The 19623-nt window shown below is 43.4% G+C and overlaps 1 protein-coding gene across 1 annotated transcript in view; it reads left to right on the plus strand.

Moving 5' to 3' along the window:
• Positions 1 to 15642, plus strand: part of LOC107382716 (retinal-specific phospholipid-transporting ATPase ABCA4) — a 42910-nt gene extending 27268 nt beyond the window's left edge. The window contains exons 26-50 of the mRNA XM_054751359.2: positions 2097 to 2151; positions 2291 to 2371; positions 2906 to 3057; positions 3145 to 3269; positions 3364 to 3462; positions 3563 to 3752; positions 3878 to 3972; positions 4065 to 4097; positions 4262 to 4367; positions 4488 to 4562; positions 4641 to 4810; positions 4945 to 5122; positions 5201 to 5316; positions 5786 to 5933; positions 6026 to 6149; positions 6245 to 6374; positions 6606 to 6726; positions 6802 to 6864; positions 6958 to 7064; positions 7287 to 7428; positions 9207 to 9341; positions 9442 to 9545; positions 9631 to 9723; positions 9804 to 10053; positions 10134 to 15642. Coding sequence (XP_054607334.2) covers positions 2097 to 2151; positions 2291 to 2371; positions 2906 to 3057; positions 3145 to 3269; positions 3364 to 3462; positions 3563 to 3752; positions 3878 to 3972; positions 4065 to 4097; positions 4262 to 4367; positions 4488 to 4562; positions 4641 to 4810; positions 4945 to 5122; positions 5201 to 5316; positions 5786 to 5933; positions 6026 to 6149; positions 6245 to 6374; positions 6606 to 6726; positions 6802 to 6864; positions 6958 to 7064; positions 7287 to 7428; positions 9207 to 9341; positions 9442 to 9545; positions 9631 to 9723; positions 9804 to 10053; positions 10134 to 10253 — 3012 coding nt within the window. The 3' untranslated portion in view covers positions 10254 to 15642. The remainder of the gene's footprint in view (positions 1 to 2096; positions 2152 to 2290; positions 2372 to 2905; positions 3058 to 3144; positions 3270 to 3363; positions 3463 to 3562; positions 3753 to 3877; positions 3973 to 4064; positions 4098 to 4261; positions 4368 to 4487; positions 4563 to 4640; positions 4811 to 4944; positions 5123 to 5200; positions 5317 to 5785; positions 5934 to 6025; positions 6150 to 6244; positions 6375 to 6605; positions 6727 to 6801; positions 6865 to 6957; positions 7065 to 7286; positions 7429 to 9206; positions 9342 to 9441; positions 9546 to 9630; positions 9724 to 9803; positions 10054 to 10133) is intronic.
• The last annotated feature ends 3981 nt before the right edge of the window (positions 15643 to 19623 follow it).

Consider the following 19623-nt stretch of genomic DNA (forward strand, 5'->3'; position numbering starts at 1 on the left):
ATTTAGAGCAGTGGTACTCAACCTTTTTTCACTGATGTACCCCCGTGAAATTTTTTTTCAGCCAAGTACCCCTAATCAGCGCAAAAACATTTTTGTACCATCTCTGTACAGATTGGTGACTGTGCATCCTCCAGTCTTCCACTGCCTTGGGGGGTGCCGCAAGGTTCCGTTCTTGGGCAATTGCTGTTTTCAATCTACCTTCTGCCTCTGGGCAATATCCTGAATCAGCATGGCCTGAGCTACCACATCTACGCAGATGACTGTCAGCTATACGTGGAAATGGATGAGAAGAATGCGGGCTCGAAATTGGCTGCATGTATGGATGACGTGAAGGGCTGGCTGGCATCCAACTTCTTAAAACTGAATGAAAAGAAGTCTGAGTTTATTGGTTTTGGCCCCCGCAACCACCATGGCTCTCACCCTGTTTGTGACCTTTTAACCCTTAACCCCAAACAGTGTGTGACGAGTCTCGGGGTCAAGCTGGATGCTGGACTCACAATGGCCCCACAGATAAACTCTGTAGTGAGGTCTTGTTTTTATCAGCTTCGCCGCCTTACTCACCTCAGACGAATCCTGAAACGGAGGCATTTGGAGTCAGTCATCCATGCATTCATTACCTCTCACCTGGACTATGCAAACGCCCTCCTCATTGGTGTTCCGGACTCTGCCCTGAATCGGCTGCAGGTTGTTCAGAATGCTGCTGCCAGGTTCTTGACGGGTACACACCGACGTAGCCACATTACCCCTGTCCTGGAACATCTTCACTGGCTCCCTGTCATTTTCAGAGTGCAGTTTAAGTTACTGACTTTTGTTTTTAAAGCACTCAATGACCTGGCACCTTCCTACCTCTCTGCCCTTCTCACTCCATATGTGCCCACGCGCTCGTTGAGGTTGGCTGACCTTTTGCTGCTGCACACGCCGCGGATGAGACTCAAATCGCGGGGGGATCGAGCATTTGGCCATGCTGCCCCAAAGCTATGGAACTCACTGCCCATTGGAGTTCGGCAGGCTCCATCTCTGGCGGTTTTTAAATCTCGTTTAAAGACCCACTTTTACACTTTGGCTTTTAGACAGTGACTCGTTTCAGTGTTTTATTGTGTCATTGTTTTAATGTGCTCTTAGTATTCATCATGTTTTCTCTGCTTTTGATTGAGATTTTTATCCTTTGTTTTAGCTCCTTGTAATGGGTGTGTTTTGTTTTAGCCTGTGCAGCACTTTGGGCAGCTCCCATGCTGCATTTTAAATGTGCTATATAAATAAACTATGCTATGCTATGCTATTTTTGGTTGTAAAATACAAGACCTTAAATAGGTGCCTTCAGTGACTGATTTATTAAACTTTGAAACTGATAAACAAGTACAAAATTCAACCATTTGGGGAAAAAAAGCTATTTTGAATATTTTAAATGTTAATACTCCATAACTAAATGTATTGGAAATATTTTTCATCACTAAAATGTGATTCTAATTAATTAATTGAAAACAGTCACCATAAAACTATTTAAAACCATAAGATTACCCATTGAAAAATCCATAAATGTGCAAAACACTGCACATTTTTTGTAGTATCTCTTGAACTATTTGGAAAAAAATATATATAACTAAAAATATTTAAAAAAAATATATCAAATACAGGCCAAAGAAATGATTAAGCTAATTATAATTAAAGATTTGTGCTGATAAAAAGCATGTCAACATAAAGTGTTCTCTTTTGGGATCATAGTATATCTGTTCTCTAAAAGAAATCATCAACGTCATTTTAAATAACAATTGCTAAAAACAAATGTAAATCTCAAAATATATTTTTAAAAATCAAAAAGAAGACTGAAATCTTAACATTACTGCACTGATCGGAGTGATTTTACAGACTTTTTAGTGAGACACTTGGGCTTGTGCTTCACTGAGGATCTTTTTCATCCTTGGTGGCACGGAGGCAACTGCTGTGATCAAGCTCTTTTTTAGACACAGTCTGCTTCTCTGATGTACCCCCTGGAGTTTCTTTACGTACCCCCAGGGGTACGCGTACCCCCATTTGAGAAAGGCTGATTTAGAGGGTACGTTAATTCTTTGGTCTTACAACAATTCATTTTCTTTTAGATTTTTCTGAAGGTCACCGCAGATGGGACCGCAGCCAACATCAAATGTGCCCAAGGTATAAAAACGGTTTTTTTTGTTGTTGTTGAACTTCTATAAGTTTCTTCCATCTGTGTGTGTGTGTTTTCATGTCAGAACTTGTGTTTGTAGCTTATTTTTTTCCTTAGTTGACTTTTCTGTCCATTTTGAACTCTCAGAGAAGAAAACGTTGCAACAGATTTCTCCAGCCAGTCTCTGTGGATTCAACAGAGGGGCTGTTGATGTGGACGCACAGAAAGGTGACAGCGGCTACCAGCTCACAGCTCGGAGGAACTGTTGTGGGACAAACACAATGTTCCAGTTCCTTATTCAATAAAGGCCCATTCAGAGGTTCAAAAGCAGAAAAGTACAAAACAACCTCAGAACTCTGATCATCTAGTTTTATATCTTGTATACATAAATCTTAAATGAGCGAGTCATTTAATTTTCACATCTTAACAGAGAAAACTAACCGCTAGCTAATAAGCATGCTTAAAGCCACACATTTTATCAAGACAAAAATCTATGTAACCAGCATTTAGTTTGGTGTATGAAACTATTATAATGTTTATTTATTAAACGTGTTTAAGAGGGTTAGGGTTATTGAGCCGTTTATCCTGACACCAGCTAATTTAGAGTGCTTAAAAACCAGCTTTAACTGTTAGGATATTGCTGGATAATAGCTTTAATTAGCTATCTGTAGATTTTTATGCACTTGGCTGGTATTTAATAGTTTATATAACAACACTGGTTGATGTTATTCTGGACTAACCTGTCGCTGGTTCTTGTTCCAGAGTCTAATGGTCCAGGCGATATCCCAGAAGGCAGTGCAGGACGAGGATCCTACCAGGTCCGAGGCTTGTGTCTGATCACCCAACAGTTTTTTGCTCTGCTGATTAAGAGATGGCATCACGCCACACGCTCCTTCAAAGACTTCATTGCTCAGGTTTATTTTCTGTGTTTTACAATAAAAACATAATTTTTTTGTCAAAATCAGCTTTTTAAATTGCAGTTGTGTTTTTGTGTCTGGTAGGTTCTGCTTCCAGCCAGCTTTGTCTTCCTGGTGCTGATGTTTACTCTGATAGTTCCACCGTTTGGAGAGTATCCCAGTCTGACCCTCAGTCCATGGATGTATGGACGACAGTACACCTTCTTCAGGTTGGACTGTGTCATGTCATAGTACAGTCACGGGTAAATGTTTAATCAAACAGCTGAAATAAATTAGCATAAAAATTCATGTTGTGCTTTGCAGCAATGAGCGCCCCACAGATCCTGACATGAGACACTTGGGTGAGGTTTTGCTGGACAAACCTGGTTTTGGGACTCGCTGCATGGTGGACGAACCTCTAGAGTAAGTATCCGTCACACATCTGATATAAAACACTTCTAGACATTTTGCAGGACTATTTTGTTTCACAGCATTGTTCTGATGTTTTTATGTATCTCGAAAGGGATTTTCCTTGTAATAACATCACTACAGAGTGGGAGATGCCTTTGGTCAACCCTGCACTCATAGAGATGCTAGAGAACCCAAAGTGGACTCCTCTCAAACTGTCTCCAGAGTGTCAGTGCAGCACACCCAAAAAACTCACCATGCTCCCTGTGTGTCCCGAGGGGGCTGGAGGCCTGCCACCTCCACAGGTGGGGATCAAAAATAAGTCTTTGAGCACACACCTGCTGTATCCACGAGCAGAAGATGCTTCCTCAGTTGGTTCAGATCCACCACAGCTGATGAGCATCTAACACACATTTTCTGTTTTGTTTAGAGGATCCAGTCAACAGGAGATGTTCTAATGGACCTGACTGGTAGGAACATCTCTGACTATCTGGTAAAGACCTACCCCAGCCTCATCAGAACCAGGTAAATGTGGTGGTTTACAACACTCCAAATAGAACAGATCACATAGTGTTGCACAGGAAGTCATTCAATGTAATTGTGTGCTCTCTCCCCAGCTTGAAAAGTAAATATTGGGTGAATGAACAAAGGTAATTTTAACCTTTTCACTCTGTGATAAAACCTAGTGCACCTGAGGCGGCGGCGTGTGTTGGTGTGATTTGCCCTCTAGTGGTGGAAATAGTGCACTACCATTAGAGTGCTGCACACAGAATCAGAACACTAAAACTCTAAAATGTTTGTCTGTGGGGTTCAGGTATGGAGGTGTATCAGTGGGTGGAAAGCTCCCAGTTTTAAGTCTGCAGCCAAAAACCATTCAGGAGGTAGCTGCTCAGGTGGGACGACTTCTGAATGTTACTGGGGTGAGCTTTTAAATCCCAACATCACTGCTTGTGTTGGAAATCGTTTTTTTTTTTTTACCTCTTCTTTAAAAGTATCTTAATATAGTTTGCAATGAACATTTGATTTCCTTGTCTTTTTAGGGCAAATATTCTAAACAAACCCTTCTGGACATTGGGACATTTCTCAGATACATGGAGACACAAGACAATGTGAAGGTTAGTTCTACAAAGCTCACAAACACAAGTTATTCAACACATGTGGCATCATGTTCCGGTCTCCCTGCTTTTGGCCAGGTGTGGTACAACAATAAGGGCTGGCATGCCATGGTGGCCTTTATGAATGTGGCCAACAATGCCATTCTCCGTGCACATTTGCCCAGAGGAGCTCATTTGGATGAATATGGAATCACTACTATCAACCATCCTCTGAATCTCACGAAGGAGCAGTTGTCTGAGATCACCGTGTGAGTAACAGTTAGCCCGATTTTTGTTCCAGTCTGATGTTTTTGTTGGTAAACAACAAGCCTTTTCCCGTTTGTCACTATGAAAGCTTAGCTTAGCTCATGGAAACAATGCCATGTCTCTCTTGTTTCTCCAGTCTGACCACCTCAGTGGATGCGGTGGTGGCCATTTGTGTCATTTTCGCCATGTCCTTCGTCCCAGCTAGCTTTGTCCTCTATCTCATCCAGGAGAGGGTCACTCAGGCCAAACACCTGCAGTTTGTCAGTGGAGTCAGTCCATTGATGTACTGGATGTCCAACTTCCTGTGGGACATGGTACGGTGACCCTGTTGGTAGTACCAGTGGAATGTGAGTCATATAACAGAGACGGGTGTTTTCTGTGGCGGCCTGTAGGTGAATTACTCCATCAGCGCAGCGATGGTGGTGAGAATCTTTCTGTTTTTTGATAAGAAATGTTACACCTCCTCCACCAACCTACGGCCTCTTATCACCTTGCTTATGCTTTATGGGTGAGTCCATTTGTTTGATCAAACTGAGCAGATCATTCTTTAAGTGTGTGCTTTTAAAGGCCAAGCATATTTTTTAAAGAATTTATATCATTCTCTGATTTTTGTGCCTCGTATAATCTGGTGTTTTTACGCTGCTACACCATCTTGTGTAACCTATGAACGCTCGGTGTGTGTGACATGAAGGACTCCAAGTTATAGCTCCATATCTGCAGAACAGATTGAGTTGTAGCTATGTATACGTTCTCCAAGGTCACTTTACTGTTGAATCGTCACATGTTCATCCAATGATCCATGAAAACCTGCTCATGAGATATTTGACTAAAAAAGTCAGAGACTTAGGCTGAAACAGTATCGACACACAAATAATCACTACTACCATGTTTAGAATTTTACTAAATTACATTTGAATTAAAATTGTGTCCTAACTAGCACCCATGTCCATAACAAACTTCTTGCTGGTTTGCCTTAGCTGGTCCGTGACACCCATGATGTACCCAATGTCCTACGTCTTCAGTGTCCCCAGCACAGCCTACGTCTCTCTGTCGTGTATCAATCTCTTTATCGGCATCAACAGCAGTGCCATCACCTTCATCCTGGACCTCTTTGAGAGCACTACAGTAATACAGGACGACCAAGAAACCTACATTCTGTCTTTGATCAATATTCATTCTCACTTTATTTAATTGTGTTTGTTTTCATTTAAATCCAGGCTCTGTACAGATTTAACCAGATGTTAAAGACGGCTCTACTCGTCTTTCCCCATTACTGCCTGGGCCGAGGTCTGATAGACTTGGCCATCAGCCAGACTGTGACCGATGTTCACGCTCGCTTTGGTAAACACCTACTTAGTGTTAAATTTCTTAGCAAACAGTCACTGGTTGTGTTAGATAAGCTGCACAGCTGATTTTTCTCATGTTATTTCCCCAAGGTGAGGATTACAGTCCAGACCCCTTTAACTGGGACTTCATTGGGAAGAACCTGTTCTGTATGGCTGTTGAGGGATTCGTCTATTTCATCCTCAACATTTTTTTTCAGTATCACTTCTTCCTGGATCGGCGGCAAGTGCAACAATCATATAAAACATTCTGCCATTTTGAGTTGTGTTTGTTAATGAAGGTGTAACTAAGAGTTCGCTGTGTGAACAGGCGATGGAGACATAGAATTGAGACTGATAACGATCCTAATCAGTCAAATTAGCATAGAAACACTTCAAAATGTCTCAAAACCCTGTTTAATGTCACTTTCACACTGACTTAAAGATGACTGGTGACGATGTGATTATGTGGTAGGAATCCAGACAGCCCGAAGCCTTACATCTTGGAGGAAGACAAAGATGTGTCCGAGGAAAGGGAGCGAATCCACAAGAGTGGAAAAACAAATGACATTTTATGCATAAAAGACCTATCCAAGGTGAGGTGGCTCATTACATTACAAAGAAACTTGGAAAAAAGATAGAATTTTTATTATTTATTTTTTTTTTTTCAGACGTACAGAGGGACGAAAGTCCCAGCTGTGAACCAGATCTGTGTTGGAGTATCATCTGGAGAGGTTTGTCCACTTTCTGTTATAAAGAGATGCTCAGCAGAGGAGACACACTGTTAACTTGATTGTTGATATTTTGCTTTTTGTCCTCATCTGCAGTGCTTTGGCCTCCTGGGAGTAAATGGAGCAGGGAAGACAACAACGTTCAAGATGCTGACTGGAGACATAGATGTGACTTCAGGAGAGGCCACAGTCTCTGGTTACAGGTTCACAATATGAAGAAAACTTCATTTTACACGTTGATGTTGGAGATGAATGCATCTGCTAAACCAAAAAGGGGAAATGGATTACTACTAAACTGAGAAGAATACACTTTTAGATGATTATCACTTCAATACCCACGTCTGAACAGAAGTTTTCATCAGCCAATTATTTTCAGACATGTCACAGTCCGTTTCTCAAATGTTTCCTTCATGTTGTCTTTGCAGCATCCTGACCAACATCTTGAATGTCCATCAGAACATGGGTTACTGCCCGCAGTTTGACGCCATCGATGAGCTGCTTACAGGCAGAGAACATCTACACCTCTACGCCCGCCTCCGCGGGGTTCCAGAGTCCGAGATCCGAAGGGTGAGAAGGAACTGTTGTTAGGATTTAAAGTTTGGATTTTATCTGGAATCTGAAGGCTGATAAAGAAGCCTATGTGGAACAGGTGTGATTTTTCAGGGGTTTAATCATCTACCTGAAATGATTAATTCTAACGTGCATAACACTGCAAGAGATCATTTGTTGACTAAACACCTGAATCAAGGTTGTGGTTATTTTTGGTGCCAAAGACCATTAGACTCTGTCAGAACTTTCTTCTTTGTCTTCTAGACATCCTAGGCCCCCTACAGGGAGATACTCAAAACTACAATGTGACCAGATTGGAACAAATCAGGACAACCAGCTTTAGAGTGGAGGGCCCGCAGGGACAGATGAAAACTCCGTACAGCTCATGTATACAGTCTGGTATTATAAACGAGTAGAGCTGAGACATCCCAACGACATTCACAGAAAAACAAAGCAGCACGCTGACCGGATTACAGCGAGGCTCCAGCACCATGAATATGCTGCAAGAATAACTAATTCGGGTTTATCTTGAAATGTTTGTGTTCCCATGATGTTGTGCTCCAGCAGCCCATTCCCACAGTGATTATTCCATGTGCAGCTATGATTGCACCTTACTTCTGACCTTGTCCTGCTGCTTTTCTCTGAGATGGTGGGAGCTAAAACTCAAAGATCACAGCGCACTAGCTCTCTCCATGATGAGAGTGTGGCTTTGGAATGAGGTCAGCATTGTCTGCCCTGCTTTTTTTTTTAAAAATACATGACCAAGCTCCAGTGGTGTGTGTGTGTGCTGACCCCACATTGTGACTACACTGCCACCATGCTCCACAGGATCCCAAATGTTGCAGCTACAGTGATGAACCACCATAATGTCACTATGGAGGTTTTGGTCATTGTGGAGAGTCGTAATGAAGACTCCACAACAATCTTAAGAACATTTACTGTCACGATGAGAGGATGGTTTGGACCCAAAATGCAGATACCCAGGATGACACGAGGCAGGAGTTGATATAAAGAAAATCCTTTTATTTTAGGATGAGTCCAAAATAAAAATAAATCCAAAAAGGCAGGGAGCCAAAAACCAAAGATCCAGGAACAGGAGAAAAAAAAACTCACTTAGAGCACAGACTGGGAACGAGACCGGAAACTTACACAGAACACCAAAACACCGCTGACAAACAACAATGGACCGACAAGACACAGAGACAAGACAGGGCTTAAATACACGGGGGCATAATGGGAGGCAGATGAGCTGCAGGTGTGTGGAGTGTGGGGGGAGGACCAGGTGAAAGCAATGACTAATCAGGGAAGAAACTAACATGACCTAAGAGTGAACCTAAAAACAGAAAAGCAACCATATAACTAAAATTCTAAAGGGAAGGAGAACTACAAAGACCGGTGGGACAAAACATATTAAAGAGACTAATAACATGAAAAGCTGAAACTATAAACACTGCAGAGGGGTGACTGGAGAAGACTAAAGGAACACAGGAGACACATAAATGAGATGCAGACAAAGGAAACATGAGGGCGCTATGAAACACAAAAGGAGAACCTGGAGTGGGAACTGGAGGGGCTGGGGAACAAAGGGACACAGAACATGACATTTACATTCTGAATGAGTTTTTTTTTTATTATAACAATATTTTCCTGTGTAATTGAGGTCTTAGGTCTAGACTGTCTTTAAATGTTACCAATCAGGACAGAACTAGAAAGTCCTTCAGCAGGTTTCATGTTTGGGACATGAACTTCTGATTCATCTGAATAATGCACAAGGCACATCATTTCTCCAAATGTAGGTGGCAGATTGGGCGATCCAGAAACTGGGTCTGTTGGAATATGCAGGCTGTAGCGCCGGGACCTACAGTGGAGGCAACAGGAGGAAACTCTCCACTGCCATTTCCATGATTGGTTGTCCTGCTCTGGTGCTGCTGGTGAGACCAAAACCACCCAGGCTGCAGGAATTTATTTGCTTTGCTCGTAGTTTTCAAAACACTGGTGGAAATGGACAACATTCATTTGTTTGTATTTTAGGATGAGCCTACCACAGGTATGGACCCGCTCTCCAGACGCTTTCTATGGAAGTCCATCATGAGTGTTATTCAGGACCAGCGGGCTGTGGTCCTCACTTCACACAGGTGAACTTTACAATGTACTGTATATACCTTTATGTGTCTGGTGATGTGATCCTCATTGATAAATGTCCTGATTTCCTATTTGCAGTATGGAGGAATGTGAGGCTCTTTGTACCCGCTTAGCCATCATGGTCAATGGATCCTTCAAGTGTCTGGGAACCATTCAGCATCTCAAATACAAGTCAGCTACTTTTAATCAGGTTTATTCTCTTATTGAAGTGAAATACAGAAATTTCCAACAACCAGTTCATTCTGATGCAGATTTGGAGACGGCTACGTGGTAACCATGAAGATCAGGGCGGCTAAGCCTGGTTCCCCCCCAGACCTGAACCCTGCTGAAGCCTTCATGGAGAGCACTTTCCCAGGCTGCATCCAGAGAGAGAAACACTACAACACTCTGCAGTACAAGATTTCCTCCTCCTCTCTAGCAAGGATTTTTCAAATGGTCCTGGCTAACAGGGTCAAACTGAACATAGAGGACTACTCCGTGTCACAGACCACGCTCGATCAGGTGAATAAAGAAAACACAACATTAAAAACGAGTGGATGCTTTAAAAAAACACAAGTCGTTTTGATCTTCTGTCCCTGCAGGTGTTTGTGAATTTTGCCAAGCAGCAGCACCGAGAGGATGATACTATTGTTCTTCATCCAAAAGCTGCAGGAGCCCAGCTTTACGTTGATGCTGCACCAATCAAGTCTCGCAGGAAGTGACCTCAGCAAACCGAACTTTAGGTTACTGTCGTAACCCCGGTTCTCTGAGTGGCATGAGTGAGTGTCTCACTATGGGAACGCTTAGGCGTGACCTCATCAGAAGCTCTTATTCCACACCGCCAGCCGTGATTGGCTGGAACAAATCTGTCAGCGTATAGGAGGCGGGAACTCCACCTATATATTAGGCCGGCTCCTCACTGACAGTATTCTAAAATGACCATCTCTCCCTCGCTACGAAATAGCAAGGAGGGCGGTATGGTGAGACACTCACTCATGCTACTCAGAGAACCGGGGTTACGACAGTAACCTAAAGTTCTCTTTCATAGCATTTGTTTCGTGTCTCACCATGGGAAAATACTGACTCCCAGATAGCAAGGCAGAACATGATCCACATACTCTACTCCCAAATATCATATCATGTGCACAGCTCAGATAGTGGGAGCCATACCCAGCACAGAGTGAGACAGTGACTGTGTTGTGACATCTAGCTTGTAGAAGAAGAAGAAGAAAGCAGGGGCAGATTAAGGAATGAAGAACATCCGGGGCTTAACACACGCACACACACGCGTGCACACACACACGTGACACACACTAGTCAACATCATATTTGTCTCGTACCACATAATTTTTAATCTGAAGCTACATATTAAGCATTTTCAGGGCAGAGTATTGTTCCTGTTAGTGTTTAGTGTGAGATGATAGTACATATTCCCTTTCTTTCTCCTTTACTTTAGGCAAACCAGCAGCACAACAAATATATTCAAATAAGACTCACAAACCTGAGTCAACACCAGTCTCATCAAAGCTGGGGTTCTGCCACCGTACTTTTGGTCTAAAAAACGTCCTTATGTCCATCTTCACTCATGCGTTTCAGGCAGAGACTGTAGAATAAGCCGGTGTCGGTACAAGATCTGCTCGGGTGCAAAATTGGCTCGGGGTCCGTCGACTGCCGATGACGTCTAAGTAGTTGATTGGCTGAACATGAACCTTACGGAATTACGTAATCATGTTATGTTGTTATCACGTTACACTGGTCCAGGCAAATCTGTCTATTCTTTTACAAAGAAATCATCATTACCTCTTTGAAAATACACTTTTAGCATAGAGCTGCATGTATATTAGGGCTGAACGATTAACTGCATGTGCAATTAAATTGCGATGTGACAAAAGGAGTTTTTCTAATCGCAAAGGCTGCAATTTGGCAGCGAGTGGTTAGCGCAATGCTAATATACATGGAAAAACCCATAGGAATGCTAATGCTAAAATCGCCGATTACATTATTACAAATTATGAATTAGAAACGTGCCAAATGATTACATTTGGAGTCTAATAGAAAGTAAAACTACCATCAATCAAATAAGTACAGACAGGTATTTTAGTAAAGCCAGAAAACTTTTAACTCCAGAGTTTTGGCTAGCAGCTATGAGCGTAACTGAACTACGCATGGACAAGACGTCAAAAACTCTAAACACAAAATACTTCAATAAACGGGACACACTTCTTTCCTGCAAATACAATTTCACAGGTGTTGCTAATACCTATGATTCTTCAAGGGATGTGCTCAAAGAGGAGTTCAACATTATGAATAAAATATAGTGTTTTATTTTACAAATACCATTATAAACACAAACTTATGTCTTAAGAAACATTATTTTAATAACGAAACTGCTAAATTCTTTCCAACAGTATAGATGTGTAGTGTATTTTGTCTGAGTGGGTTTGCCGTACTTAGACGTCATCGGCAGTCGAAGGACCCCGAGCCGATCTTGCACCCGAGCAGATCTTGTACCGACACCGGCTGTTGAAGGGCTTCTTCTTCAGTGGTGGAGGCTCAGGCAGGCTGAATACAAACTACTGCCAGCTGCTCCCTCTCTGTTGGACTTTGGTACTGCATGTTACTTCCGCGATTTAGATCCGGGGCTTTCTATGAAACATCCGGGGCTTCAGCCCAAGTAGCCGGGCCTAACACCGCCCCTGGAAGAAAGTATGATTTCTATAGCGCCTCTCAAGATAAAAATCACGAGGCGCTTCACAAAAGCAAAAAATGTAAAAATATAAAAAAACATTTAGAATTTGTTTAAAAATACATTTAAAATGAGCAAATAATAGACGATTGTGATTAAAAATGTAAAGAAAGAGAGAGAGTGAATAGGAAAGAGAGAAATCAGTGGATGCTGAGGATGGTGGAATAGGTGGGGAGAGCAGAATAAAGAGAGAGTGGTGAAGAAGGTCATACAAAAGCCAGCTTGAACAAGTGAGTTTTCAGCTGCTTTTTAAAGGAGACCACTGAGTCCACTGATCTCAGGCTCAGGGGGAGAGAGGTCCAGAGTCTGGGGGCCACAGCAGCAACCGAGTGAATGTGTGAGGGGAGGTCCAACTCGCCGCAGCACATATTTCCTGAATGGACACTCCCTTAAATAGGGCCCATGTGGAAGAAAGTCCTTTAGTAGAATGGGTACGAAGGCCCTCAGGAGCAGCGTTGGGAGTAATGCGGTACAAAAGTAATTAATTTCTGTAATGCATTGCTTTTTGTTGTAATGTGGTAATGTAAGGCATTACAGGGAAAAAAAATGGTAATATTTACTCGGTACAATTGTCAGTAACGCAGTAATTACAATGCATTTTAAACCCAGAATCAAGATACGTTTCTTAAAAATTCAAATTGCGGGAAACCCGAAAAAAGATCCAATATCTGCATCTATTACGTCATTTATGGACTCCGCTTTGCGGGCAGAGGACGTAGCGGTACCGGCTCAAACACTCCAGCTGCATCCTGCGCGCGGCCACTGCAACATTCACAAAATCGCTCCACTAAAACAAAATAATTCACCTGCGATCGTTCATATCAGCGCATGTTCTCTGGTATTCTGTACTTTTCTGACGTGCTTTGCCTCATCTGAGTTAATCTGGGCCCCGGTGATTTTAACTCATTACTGCTGGAGCGCCGCGCAAGTGAAGATACATTTGGCTGATAGTTAGAAAGTAGGAAGTCTAGGAAACCGTTTTTTCTGGAAGACGGAGAAAACATGCAGTATGCAGGGAGGTTAGAGAGAGAAAGTGCAGGAAATATTTCAAATAAAATCAAGAAAACAAAACAAAGTGCTTGAAAAGAAAAAAGTAGGTAGATTTATCCCCAATACCCATTTTTACCAGTGAAAAGCAATAATATATAAGCATTTAATATTTATACGTGTGATAGAATCAGATCACCCCAGAAGCCAGTCCCACATCCAGGGCCGTATCAAGGCATTTGGGGACCAAGGCAAATATAGGCTTGGAGCCCCCACCACCTTACTCTCTGCTCAGTTAATCTAAGATGGCAGCGTGCTGAGAGTACAGATTGTTGTTTCATTTATGTTATAAACAATCCTTCTAAAGAACTGTTTTAACAGCAATCCTAGCTCAGACACCACATCACCTTCCACCGGATGTGTCATGAGTTCACCAGGCATCAGATTACCAAACTCATACTGTGTCATGACATACTGAAGTTGTTTTGTTGAAAGTAACTTAGAGTAATGCAAAAGTAGTGTAATGCCTTACATTTTAAAATCAGTAATATTGTAATGTAATGAATTACTTTAAAATGAGGGTAACAAGTAATAAATATGTATTACAGTTTTGAAGTAACTTGCCCAACACTGCTCAGGAGGTAGAGCCCTTTTGGAGTTGTAGGCTAAGGAAATGGCTCCTACAATCCAGTGGGAAAGTCCCTGCTTTGATATGTGCTTCCCCAACCAATTTTTGGCCCAGGACACAAAAAGCTGGTTTCTCTTTCGCATAGTCTCTGTCCTGTCCATGTAAATATGTAATGCACGCACCGGACAAAGTGCATGGAGATTCTGCTGCTCTACTGAGGAGAAGGGAGGAGGGCAGAAGGAAACCAAAGAAAAAGGGGAAAAAGCCCCCAGCACCTTTGGCATTAAGGTGGGATTAGGGAGTAAGGTCACTTTCGAGTCCCCTTGGGAAAATTTGGTACATGATGGGTGAACAGACAGAGCATGTATTTCACCCACACTTTTAGCCGACATAAGTGCCAGCAACAGTGCCGTTTTTAATGTAGCAACCTTCAAATCCACCTGCTCTAGTGGTTCAAAACGAGAAGACATTAAGGCCTCCATAGCTAGCGGGAGGTCCCAGGGTATAGCCAGATTCCTAGAGATGGGAACTTGCCTTCGCACTCCTCTCATAAATCGACTCACAAGGGGATGCTGTCCAACCGACTTCCCTTCAAATCCAATATGGCAGGCTGATATTGCAGCCAAATACACCTTGATGGTGGAGAAAGCTTTTCCTTTATCCATCAGGTCCTGCAAGAAGGTCAGTATGACCACCACGGAGCTCTGGAAAGGGATTTCCTGTTTCTAACCCACACCATTTTTTGAAAATAGACCACTTGCAGTCATACAGAGACCTAGTTGAGGGAGTCCTTGCGCCCTGAATGGTCTCAATGACCCTCTGTGGGAGTCCTACAGCCTGTAGGTTGGACCGCTCATGGGCCAAGCCCAGAGGGACAATCTGGGTGTGGGTGGAAAACCTCCCCTTGTGCCTGAGATGGCAGATCTCTGCGTAGGGGCGGGGGCCACGGTTCTCCACAAAGGAGTTGTGTGATCTCCGCCAGCTAGTGTTTCGATGGCCAATGGGGTGCAATCAGAATCATTACCAGGTCCTCTGTTCTCACTCTGGTGAGCGTGGGTGAAATGTAGGGATGGGTACCTTTGACATTTGAATCGATTCGGTACTAATACCCGGTATCTAGGAATCGATACCGGTACGTAATGGTAACAATTTTCGATACTTTTGAGTGTTTAATATTTTAATTCTCTTTTATAATTAAATATATATTTTTCTCAATATATAACTATTTGATAAATATCAGGATTAATAACATAAAACTATTTGTATTTAACATCTTCCTTGTAGTTTTATAAGCTGATAATTAAACTGAAGCAAACATCTTTACTGTGAACTAAATTTACTGTGTATCTTCATTCCTTTTGCCGTCCTTTTTCATTTGATTTTTCCTACTGGGAAGTTAGAATTTCCAAGAAGAAAGCAAACGCACGATCAGCTGAAAACAATGGTGGCAATGGAATCTAATTTATTAAGCTAACGTTATCTTAAACAGTTTATTTAGCTGCTGGAGCAGATTAAAACGATGATGCCTCACACTTAGATCGTTGTCACTGGTTTCATCTTCACCCAATCACCCGTCGCATTTAGTAAAGTGAAGCCAAACTTTAGAGCGCGTTCACGTTCTTCTTGCCGGAGTTTCGGAATTCCGAGGAGAAAGCGAACGCACCATTAGCGGAACGGAAGCTAACATATCAAGCTAATGTTATCTTAAACATGTTATTTACCTACCGGAGCAGATTAAGATGAGGATGTCTCACTTAGATCGCTGTCGCTGGTTTCATCATCACCCAGTTACCCATCACATTTAGTGAAGTGGACACAAGCTTTAGCGTGCGTTCTTTCTACCATGCTGCTCTGTTTACAACTGGCTCGCAGCGACCAGCGTAACGCTCTTGCGTATGCGCAGCTGTCCAGGCAAGTTCTCGTTATGAAGGACAGGTACCGAAACGAGGCACCGTTTCTAATGACGTGTATCGGTGCTCAGTCTGTACTATGGAATTTGGTCGGTACCTTAAAAAGTACCGAATTCGGTACCCATCGCTGGTGAGATGAGAGCCACAGGGGTCACATAGAGCAGGGTCTGGCCATCTGTGGGCGAATGCATCCACTCCCAGAGGTGTGTCCTGGCCATGTAGGGAGAAAAACATGGGGCACTGAGTGTTCTCCCGAGAGGCAAGCAGGTCTATCGAGGCCTGCCCGAAGTGCATCCAGATCATCCTGACCACCTCTGGGTTAAGTCTCCACTCCACGTACTGGAGGTTCCCTCTGGAGAAAAGATCTGCCCCCAGGTTCCATATCCCCAGTACATGAGTGGCTCTCAGAGACAATAAGTGTCTGCTGCTCCACAGAACAAGCTTGTGAGCTAACATGTGCAGGCTTTGGGATCTCAGACCCCGCTGCCGATTTATGTACGCCACAACAGTTGTGTTGTCTGTTTGTATCAGCACATGATGGTTTACGAGGAGAGGGAGGAAATGTCTCAACGTCATGAAGACTTCCGACAGTTCCAAATAATTTATGTGGAACCTGAGCATGTGGGAGGGCCAGGACCCGTTCACCGGTCTCCCCTCGAAGACCCCCCCTCAACCTGACAGAGAGGCATCTGTCGCGATCACTTTTCTGCTTTGCACTGTGACCATGGGCGCTCTCTGCAACAGGAGATGTCCATTTCTCCAGGGCCGAAGTGCAGCAGTGCAGGCTGCTGTGATCCTGATGTTCCGAGAGCTGTGTCGGTCCAGTTTCTGTCTGGCCATCCACCGCTGAACTCTCTTCATGTGTAAACGACCTAGAGGAACAGCCACCAGAGCTGAAGCCATTAGGCCAACAGTCGTTGGCAGAGTCTGGGTGACGGCATGTTCCCCCTGTGGAACTGAGCCAAGCAGTTCTTTATTGCATTCGCTCTCTCTCCACTCAGTTTCACCATAGCCTGCGTGGAGTCCAGCAGCAGGCCAATAAAGCGGATGGTTTGGGTGGGAAGAAGGACACTCTTTTCTAAATTTATCCTGAACCCCAGGCTTACCATGTGATGAGCCAAAAAGGCTGTGTGATCTGCAGCCTCTTTTCGAGACAATGCTGCAATAAGTCAGTCGTCGATGTACATAGCAACTCTGATTCCCCTTCTTCTCAGCTGTGCCACAGCTGCTTCCGTACATCTTACAGACACTCTCGGGCTCAGGGAGAGGCCGAAAGGGAGGACGAGATACTCAAAACATCTCCCTAACAATGCAAATCTGAGATATTTTCTGTGAGGCAGATAAATCGGGATGTGAAAATAAGCGTCTTTCAGGTCGACTGATGTGAACCAGTCTCTCGAGCGGAGAAAGCGCAGTAGGGAAGCGAGCGTCAGCATTCTGAACTTGTATTTTCTGAGATGCCTGTTCAAACACGCAGGTCCAGAATAGCTTGCATCCCTCCGCCTTTCTTCGGAACCAGAAAGTATCTTGAGTAAAACCCACTCCTGCTTTGCTCTGGAGGGATTTCTCTTATCGATTCTTTCTCCAACAGTGAGGAAATTTTCTCCTGTCTGAAACTAGTGGATTCTCCCTTGGCTTGTGATTGAATCACACTTATAAAGCGAGGGGGAACTGTTGCAAATTGCAGCCTGTATCCTCTGCTTATTGTTTTCAGAACCCAGTCTGACTCCGTGCATTTCTCCCAATCTTTAATTCTCAGCAACAGCGGGCTCACAGGCCCCTCCAACATGTGTGGAACGAGTTGCTCACCCTCTAGTGCAGTGGTTCCCAAATTTATTTAGCCGCGCACCCCCTTCTATGTCCCGACCATGTTGACGCACCCTCCCCACCCCCCAGCCCCCACATCGGGGCATGGCTCTCTCTCTCTCTCTCTCTCTCTCTCTCTCTCTCTCTCTCTCTCTCTCTCTCTCTCTCTCTCTCTCTCTCTCTCTCTCTCTCTCTATATATATATATATATATATATATATATATATATATATATATATATATATATATATATCAGATGTCAAGCTAACCAGAGAGGGTTAAAAAAATTCCCCATCACTTTCATTTTTTAAATAGTAATTAATAAACATTCGATACCATTACAATTTCCTTTGATTTCATTTTGAATAAATATTTAGAGTGCCCAGGTAGCACATAAACAATGCAATTTAATGGTTTTCTTAAAGTAGGAACGTTTAACCTGTGCGGCCAGAGCGCTCTCCTTCCTTCTGTTCTGCGTAAACCTGAGCTGGTCACCTACTTGTGGGTAATCAAATAATAATAATAATAATAATAATGCATTTAATTTATAGGCGCCTTTCAAGACCCAAGGTCACCTCACAAAACATGATAAAACTTACACACAAATAAGAATAAAATCATGTAAACAATAAAATTACTAAAAGTATGCTGTAAATGTCAGAGTAAAGAGTTTGTGGGCTAGAGAGTGTAAGCCAGGTTGAACAGGTGAGTTTTGAGTTTGGATTTGAATGAGAGGAGGGTGTCAGTGTTTCGGATGTCAGGAGGAAGTGAGTTCCAGAGCCGAGGAGCAGAGCGACTGAAAGCTCTGTTTCCAACGGTGGTGAGACGAGCAGGAGGAACCACAAGGTGGATGGCAGAGGAAGACCTGAGTGAGCGAGATGGGACAGCAACATGGATGAGATCGGAGAGGTAAGGAGGGGCGAGACAGTGGATACATTTGTATGTGAGAAGCAGGATTTTGAATGAGATTCTGCGTTCAATAGGCAGCCAGTGGAGATGCTGAAGAACAGGGCTGATGTGATCTCTATAGGGGGTACGAGTGATGATCCGTGCAGCAGCATTTTGGAGGAGTTGGAGCCGATGGAGGGATTTATGGGGGAGACCAAAAAGAAGAGAGTTACAGTAGTCAGTCCTAGAAGTGACTAGGCTGTGTACGAGGATGGCTGTAGCATGAGGAGTGAGAGAGGGACGGAGTCGGTTGATATTGCGTAAATGAAAGTAGGCTGAGCGAATGATGTTATTGATGTGGGCTTTGAATGATAAAGTTCTGTCAAGGATGACTCCAAGACTCTTTACATGGGGAGAAGGAAGGATGGAGGAATTATCTATGTTAATTGATATGCTGGGGGATATGTTCAGCGTGGAGGGTTTGCCTATGAGTAGAATTTCGGTTTTATTGCTGTCGAGTTTCAGGAAGTTTGAAGAGAACCATGATTTTATCTCAAGGAGACAGCTGGATAGGGAGACTGGGGGGAAGATAGCATCGGGTTGAGAGGAGATATAGATTTGAGTGTCATCTGCATAGAAGTGGAAATTTATCTTGTATTGGCGAAAGATATGGCCAAGTGGAAGAATGTAGATGATAAATAAGAGAGGTCCAAGGACAGAGCCCTGGGGAACACCGGCAGAAACAGCAACAGGGTGAGAAGAAAAGGATGTCAATAGGGGACAAGATATAGCCATGATGTTCACTTTTGCCTCAGACCGACTTATTGCTGTTTTATGGTGTGGCTGAATCTGCGATCCGCTGCCATGCGGACTGGAATAACAAATGCTGCAGTAACATGAGATGTGGTCAGGTTCATGAGGAGTCACTGGCTGGAGCCGACCCGACTCATCCCAGAAGCTAATATCTTAATTTGACCTTGAATGAAAAATAACCTCTTAAAAGTTTTTATCACGGTGGAGGCAGCGTTCATTTCTGCCTTCAGTCTGACGGTGTGCCGGAGTTAAAGCAGCGTGTGTGCTTATTGAATCTGTGTGTGTGTGCGCGCGCACGCACGTGCGGCACAGCC

This window comes from Nothobranchius furzeri, chromosome 7 (genome assembly GCF_043380555.1).
Source record: "Nothobranchius furzeri strain GRZ-AD chromosome 7, NfurGRZ-RIMD1, whole genome shotgun sequence".
Lineage (NCBI taxonomy): Eukaryota > Metazoa > Chordata > Actinopteri > Cyprinodontiformes > Nothobranchiidae > Nothobranchius > Nothobranchius furzeri.